Source organism: Psammomys obesus, unplaced genomic scaffold, assembly GCF_907164565.1.
Source record: "Psammomys obesus unplaced genomic scaffold, mPsaObe1.curated_primary_1811, whole genome shotgun sequence".
Classification (NCBI taxonomy): domain Eukaryota; kingdom Metazoa; phylum Chordata; class Mammalia; order Rodentia; family Muridae; genus Psammomys; species Psammomys obesus.
The window spans coordinates 20,368,327-20,376,751 of record NW_026592118.1 but is presented as its reverse complement, the minus strand read 5'-3'; the positions used below and the strand labels follow the sequence as shown (position 1 = coordinate 20,376,751).

At 37.8% G+C, this 8,425-nt stretch overlaps 1 protein-coding gene across 6 annotated transcripts in view; it reads left to right on the top strand.

Moving 5' to 3' along the window:
- The window catches only part of Cacna2d1 (calcium voltage-gated channel auxiliary subunit alpha2delta 1), a 467,228-nt gene that overhangs the window by 273,796 nt on the left and 185,007 nt on the right, over positions 1-8,425 (top strand). For all 6 annotated transcript variants that reach the window (XM_055612640.1, XM_055612638.1, XM_055612639.1 and 3 more), the window contains exon 5: positions 2,017-2,058. In XM_055612640.1, the coding sequence (XP_055468615.1) occupies positions 2,017-2,058 (42 nt within the window). The remainder of the gene's footprint in view (positions 1-2,016; positions 2,059-8,425) is intronic.

The following is an 8,425-nucleotide window of genomic DNA, read 5'->3' as shown; positions in this document are numbered from 1 at the left end:
TATATCTATATCTATATCTATATCTATATCTATATCTATATCTATATCTATATCTATATCTATATCTATATCTATATCTATATCTATATCTATATATGTATATATACTTATATAAACCTGTAAGATAGGATAAATATACTGAAATCTATCCACCTAAAGAAGCTAAACAAGAAAGAGGACCCAGGGTACGATGATCAATCCTCACTTAGAAAGACAAATGGGATGGACATTGGATATAGGAGAAAACAAGTAACAGGACAGGAGCCTACCACAGAGGGCCTGTGAAAGACTCTACCTAGCAGTGTATCAAAGCAGATATTAAGACTCATAACCAAACCTCCAGCAGAATGCAGGGAATCAAAAAAGGGGGAGGGGAGTTAATACGACCTGGAGAGGACAGAAGTTCCACACGGACCAAATATATCTGGGCACAGGGGTCTTTTATGAGACTGCTTCTCCAAACAAGGACCATGCATAGATGCAACCCAGAGCCCCTGCTCAGATGTAGCCCTTGGTAGCTCAGTATCCAAGTGTGTACCCTAGTAAGGGGAACAGGGACTGTTTCTGACATGAACTCAATGGTGGGTTCTTTGACCTCCCCCTGCACCAGGGAGGAGCAGCCTTGCTAGGCCACAGAGGAGGACTTTGCAGCCAGTCCTGAAGACACCTGATAAACCAGTATCAGATGTAAGGGGAGGAGGTCCTCCCTTATCAGTGGACTTGGAAAGGGGCAGGGAGGAGATGAGGGTGGGAGGGTGGGATTGGGAGGGAAAGAGGGAGTGGGATACATCAGGGATACAAAGTTAACAAACTGTAACTAATATTAAAAAAATAAAAATTAAAAAAATATTTTTTTTTCTACAAGACAACTGTAACAACTTGCTATGTTTTTGAAAATCAGGGTCCAAGTAAGTTTTCTTTAAAAATTTGTGTACTATAAGCTTGCTATGAATATAATTTTAGAATTATTTATGCTGGTAGATGTTTATGAGACACAGAAAAAAGTGTCTTTACGTAGTGCCCAATATACTATTGCAGACATACGGAGCTAACCTCAAGACACAAGAATAGGAATTTGAAATCCCTGACAGTAATTTTCGGTCCTTTATATTGTCCTCCCAAAGCATAGTCCTCCTTTATATTTTCAGTGTCTGGGAAACCAGAGAGATGGATCAACGATTAAGATTACTGTCTCTATGTACAGGGAACATGGCTTCAGTCTCAAAGAATACATGTCAGTTCATCAGTTCCAGGGGATCCAACACTCATTTTGGCCTCCACAGGCAGCAGGCAAGCACATGGTGCACCTAAGCGCATGAGACAAAGACACTCTCACACATAAAATACAATAAATCTAAATACGATATATATAATAAATCTAAAAATACACATTTTCAGCAAAATCATGTTCGGAGGGACTGTAGGTTATCATTATTCTTGCTGAAGTGTAAACACTAATTTGCCAATTCACTAGAATAGGAGAAATAATGCTAATAAATAGTTTGACACTTACGTAATTTGATATACTTCACCATCTGAATCCAGTTACTTAAATCTCATGAAAAAAAATTCTGATAACATTACATAGTACATCTTCAGGAGCTGACACCTTGGAGAGTTCCACATGAAGATTAATACATTTTTAACATTAATATAGAAGCTGTCTTACCTCATTCTGTGATGTTTATTTATACTATGTATGTACTTACCTGTGTGTGCCAAGGATGCGCTCGACATGAAATCCATACGTTCTTTTTCTTGGATGAGGTTTTTCAGTTCTGCTCTGAGATCGTTTTTCCACTGTAAAATAGGTGAGCTATTCTGGTTGCACTGGTGCACAGCTTTAGTGTTTCTGAAAATGTCTGAGGATCTGGGAGGGTTCATAGAATATATTATAAAAGTAATATCATGAAGTGTTTGTTACTTAAACAGTGTTAAAAATCCATTGATTACTAGGTCTAGTATTTTTAGTTTATGTCTTGTAATCAACACAACATTCTTTTTCTTTCTTTTTAGAGCAATGAAGTTGTCTACTACAATGCTAAAGATGATCTTGATGTGAGTATTAAAACGCTTTTTATTAAGTCGTTACTTATGATGAAGGATTGATTTTAGCAGCTGAAAGGGGGTTTGACACATTGAGATTCAGCTCACAAAAGCAAAAACATTAGTTAGATGTAGCAAGGTGATGGTGAGTGTTAACACTTACCTACTTTCTACTGACTCCTTTAGGCCTTTTTATATTAGAAATGGCATTCTAATTTCGTTTCTGAACCAGCACAACCTATGTGTGCCTCAATGTGTGTTGCAGTGGCTTGGGCAAGTGTATTTCATTTGTAAGCTTGAGGACAGATCTTAATAGATCCTGGCAAATGTCAGTGGGGTTTGGTGTGTGTGAACTGTATATGCCAAGAGGAACTGTTTTTAAAATCCAGTGTGAATGGTGTTCCCCAACTGTTAGCAGTCATCCTGCTGACCTGATCTTTAAAACAATTGGCTATGATGGTTACAATTCGTTGACCACTTGACGTTACCAAGAATCACCTAGAAGAAAAGCCAGTGGGCAAACCTGTGAGGACTTCTGGAAATGTCTGCAGTGATTATTTTAATTATGTTAATACTGGTGGGACTTTACCTGTGGGAGCTTCTCTTCTAGGGCGTGAAGTCCTGGACTGAATGATGGAAAGAAATGGGGTTCAGTGTGAGCATGCATTTGTCTTTGCTTCCTCACTGTGGACACAATCTTAGCAGCTGCTCCATGACTTTCTTGCAATAATAGCAGTTCCATTACACTTTGATGCCAAATAAACCTTTTCTTTCTTAATCTGCTTCCATTAGGGCATTTAATCACAGTGATAGGTAAAGTAATATATGATAGGTACACAACAGAACCCATGAGCATGCACACACACGTGTGTGTGTGTGTCTGTATATATGTGTATGTGTGTGCACATATGTGTGTGTTGTTTGGAAACCTAGAGCCATGCAAGTGCTCTGTCACTGAGCAGTACTCTTGATGCCATACATAATATTTTAAAATAAATGTTGTTACTATGAGTTTTCAAATATTTGGGAACATGAATTATTTTTTGAATAATAAGCTATGTATAGTTTTGCCATTTTTTGTAGGGATTAAGAAAGTCTTCATTTAGTTATGTTGGGAACAGTTCAAAACTTACAGTTTATACTCAAGGCCGAAAATTTTCATAGTTTATTGTTTGCATTAGAAAAATACTTATACATAATTATTTATCCACAAGTGCATTTTGAAGCCATGTTATATTTGTAAGAACTAGAATTTATCATTAAATAAAACACAGTACCATTATAAAATTATTGTTTGTCATATTCACTGTTTTATCTGAATAAAAAGCATTCTTACAATAGTGTGTATGGAGAATGAAAACATAAAGAGTTGGCCTTCCAAGTCATTTTAAAACAATGTAAATATATTTTACTGAAACACCGTAACTCCCAGGTTATGTAACTATACTAATATCTTCAAATACCAGATATAATGAGTACTAAATTTTCTGGTATCCACAGACCAATTTTCACAAATTATCTTGATTTGTATAATAACACTATGGAAAACACATATTTCCCCCTTTCAGAGATGAAAACCTTGATTTTTTAAAAATTATTTGTTCTTAATTTATGTGTGTAAGTGTTCTGCCTCTGTATGTGTATGCTCATATGTATGTATAAGAAAGTGTGCCTGGTACCCACAGATCTGAAGATAAGGTCAGATCCCCTGGAACTACAGCTACAGATAATTGTGAGTTGCCATGTGGGTTCTTGGGACCGAACCCACGTCTCTGCAAGAATAGAAAGGGGTCCTAACTTTTGAGGCTTCTCACCATACCCAGACTGCTTCTTTATAGAAGTCCAATGTTTTTCTAGACATAGGTGATTTACTTGTGATGGCTTTCTTATTATAAAAACTGTATCTGTAATCTTAACCATACAGAATGGCTTTTATGAGTCTTTTAGCACATACAAAATGTTTTATGCTTTATGAAGTGGTCCCAGTATAAAAGTTTAATGACAATTTGTATTAATTATTTGAAAATAATTTGGCCATGGATATGAAAGAAAGCTAAGGAGATTCACTGAAGGTTTTTTGGTGGGGAATGAAGAAGAAGATGCAAGTATAATCTTAAAAACAGAAAAAAATTCAATAAAAATATGAAAATTCATCATCAATTTTCTTTAATACATTATTTCCTTTACTAAACATTTAATTCACAAAACACTAGGACTATTTTTATAGTACTAAATCTAGAATGTGTTACATTGTAATAATGACACAAAATACATCAAATAAATATTTTGTTGTAACACTTTTACAAGTAATTACTTTTACAAGTAATTACAAGCTGAGGAGTTTTGCTTCATTATATTTGCTTGGTAGTCAAGAATTTCCTTATATTTTACATAGAAATGGAGTACTTTTGCTAAGGCTCTAATGACTACACAGAGGAATGTTAAACTGGCTTTTAGTAAGTAATCACCATATTTTTTATTACAGTACTTCAAGAATAGAATGTTCATTCGACACCTGTGGAAATGTATCCATAAGTTTTGAATTCGGAATACTGAAATCACACCCAGTGTTTTCTTCATAGTTTACAAGCAGAAATGTTTTTCAAATATTGAAATTACATTCTGTTGATGTTATTTATCTCCTTTGTATTGAAATAAAACTCTTATAGACTCGGTTGGTCTCCTTTTGGAGCTCTTGTCCTCTCCAGGTCTTTCTATCTCCCCTTGTTTTAGAAAATTCCATTCATTCTGCCCAAAGTGTGGGTTTGAGTTTCAGCCTCTACTTTGATACCTTAATCAGTAGAGTCTTGCAGTAGGTTCCTGTCCTGTTTCCTCTCTTTTCCTGCTTCCAATGTCTATCGCATTTGCTCTTCTGAATGAGGATTGAGGATCTTCCCTAGGGCCCTCATTGTTGTTTAGCTTCTTTAGGAGTATAAATTTTAGTATGTTTATCCTATAATATGGCAAATAACCACTTATGAGTGAGTATATACCATGTGTGTCTTTCTGCTTCTGGGTTACCTCACTCAAGATGATCTTTTCTAGTTCCCACCATTTGCCAGGAAATTTCATGATTTTCTTGCTCTTTTTAAAATGTATTTATGTATTAATTACAATTTATTCACTTTGTATCCCAGCTGTAGCCCCCTCCTTTATCCCCTCTCAATCCTATTCTCCCTCCTTCATCTCCACCTATGCCCCTCACCATGTCCACTGATAGGGGAGGTCCTCGTACCCTTCCCTCTGACCTTTGCCTATCAGATCTCCTCAGGACTAGCTGCATTGCCTTTCTCTGTGGCCTGGTAAGGCTGCTCCCTCCTCAGGGGAAGGTGGTCAAAGAGTCAGCCATTGAGTTCATGTCAGAGACAGTCCCTGTTCCCATTACTAGGGCACGAACTTGGATACTGAGCTGCCATGGCATACATCTGTGCAGAGGTTCTAGGTTATCTCCATGAATGGTCCTTCTTTGGAATATCAGTCTCAGAAAAGAACCCTGTGCCCAGATTTCTTGGTTCTGTTGCTCTCCTTGTGGAGCTCCTGTCTCCTGCAGGTCTTTCTATCTCCCCTTCTTTTCTAAGATTTCCTGCACTCTGCCCAAAATTTAGCTTGGATTCTCAGCATCTACTTTGATACATTGCTGGGTAGATGTATCCAGAGGCCCTCTGTGGTAGGTTTCTGTCCTGTTCCCTGTTTTCTCCCTCTTCTGATATCCATCTCCTTTGCCTTTCTGGGTGAGGATTGGTCATCTTACCCAGGGTCTTCCTTCCTGCTTAGCTTCTTTAGGTGTACAGATTTTAGTATGTTTCCCCTATATCATCTGTCTAATGTCCACTTCTAAGTGAATTTATATCATGTGTGTCTTTCTGCTTCTTGGATAACTTACTCAGGATGATCTTTTCTTGATCCCACCATTTGCCTGCAAATTTCATGATTTTCTTGTTTTTAATTGCTGAGTAGTATTTCATTGTGTAAATGTACCAACATTTCTGTATCCATTCCTCAGTTGAGAAACATCTGGGTTGTTCCTAGATTCTGGCTATTATGAATAAAGCTGCTATGAACATGGTTGAGCAAATATCCTTGTTGTACACTTAAGCATATTTTGGATACATGCCTAGGAGAGCCATAACTGGATCTTGAGGAAGCACTATTCCTAAATGTCTGAGAAAGTGCCAAATTGATTTCCAAATTGGTTGTTAAAGTTTACATTTCCACCAGCAGTGGAGTAGGGTTTCCTTTTCTCCATATCCTCTCCAGCATGTGTTGTCACTTGATTTTTTGTTCTTCACTATTCTGATGGGTGTATGGTAAAATCTCAGGATAAGGTAAAAATCTCAGGATTGTTTTGATTTGCATCTCCCTGATGACTAAGGATGAAGTGTTTCTCTGCCATTCAGTATTCCTCTATTGAGAATTCTCTGTTTAGCTCTATGCCCCATTTTTTTAAATTGGAGTACTTGATTTGTTGGTGTTTAACTTCTTATGTTCTTTATATATTATGGATATTAGCCCTCTGTCAGTTATAAGGTTGGTGAAGATCTTTTCCCAATCAGTCGGCTGTCATTTTGATCTGATGACTTGTCCTTTGCTTTACAGAAGCTTTTCAGTTTCATGAGGTCCCATTTATTGATTGTTGCTTAACTTAGAGCCTGTGCTGTTGGTGTTCTGTTCAAGAAGTTGTCTCCTATGCCAATGAATTCCAGGCTCTTCCCCACTTTTTTTCTAACAGGTTTAGTGTGTCTGTTTTATGTTGAGGTCTTTGATCCACTTGGACTTTAGTTTTGTACATGGTGACTGATATGGATCTATTTGCACTTTTCTACATGTAGACATCCAATAGACCAGCACAACTTGTTGAAGATGCTATCTTTTTTCCATTGTATTGTTTACAGAGCCAAAGAGTGCTGGGCCCTGGGGCCCCTGCAGAGACTGGTACCCTAACCATGGACCATGCATAAAGAGTACCTAAAACAACAGCTCAGATGTAGCCCATACACTCAGTCTCCAAGTGGGTCCCTATTAAGGGGAACAGGGACTGTCTCTGGCATGAACTCAGTGGTAGGCTCTCTGATCACATTCTCCTGGGGGCGGGGGTGCAGCCTAGTCAGGCCACAGAGGAAGATGATGCAGCCAGTCCTGATGAGACCTGATAGGCTAGAGTCAGATGAAAGGGAAGGAGGACCTCCCTTATTAGTGCACTAGGGGAGGGTGCACTAGGGGACGAAAGGTAGGATTCGGAGTTGATGAGGGAGGTGGCCACAGCCAGGATACAAAGTGGATAAATTGTAATAAATAATAATTAATAAAAATATTTTTAAAAGTAAAAATAATACTTAAAAACCTGCCATAGAGGAAAGGTTCTATTGGAAGTGATGCTATTGAATGTGATCTGTATTTTGTACTTCTTCATCCCAACTTAAATAAATGAATTATAATGTTTTTGTTATAATTATTTTTTAAATGATGCATTCTCCATGTTACACATATGAGAGACTTTAGCAAATTTATTCAAAAGCTTATGGAGTAAAAAATTACTCAGAAACTAATATAAGTATTTAGAAAGTGATTATCTATTTTTTTAATGTACATAGTAATAGAGAAGTTGGCAGAGCATGTTAGGAAGAATAAAGAAAATAACAGGATCCACAGACCAAGTCATGCTCATACCTACTTTTGAATTCTAATTATCCATAAGTTCTTAAATCCTATTAGGCTCCAAAAGTTTGGCTGGGGAGCTGACTCGGTGGTGGAAATGCCTGCTGCCCAAGCATGAGGACCAGCGTTCTGACACACAGCACTCACTTGAGAAGTTGGTGTTGTGTCAGGTGTTTGTAATCTTATCACAAATGTGCAGGCCCGCTGCTTACCCAGTGCAGCCAGTCATGAGATGAGTGACTGACCCTTCCCAAAAAATGAACGTAAAGAGAGATTGAAAGACACTAGACATTAACGTCTGTCATCCACAGGCACAGAGCTCACATAAATGTTCATACATGTATAACCTCCAATCAAGTTATTTTTCTTCTTGTTTGCTTTTGTCTGAGAAATTGTACTCTTTTATTTATTTATTTTTACTTTTAAATTTTTGTTTGTTTGTTACAATTTATTCACTTTGTATCCCTGCTTTTCCCCTTATATCCCTCCTCTAGTCCACTGATAGTGGAGGTCCTCCTCCCCTTCTATCTTAACCCTATTTTATCAGTTTTCATCAGGACTGGCTGTATCATCTTCCTCTGTGGCCTGGCAAGGCTGCACCCCCTAGAGGGAGGTTAACAAAGAGCAGACCACTGAGTTCATGTCAGAGACAACCCCCAACCCCTTAGGAGGGCACCCACATGGATACTGAGTCCTCTGTGGGCCCCTCTGAGCAGGGGGTCTA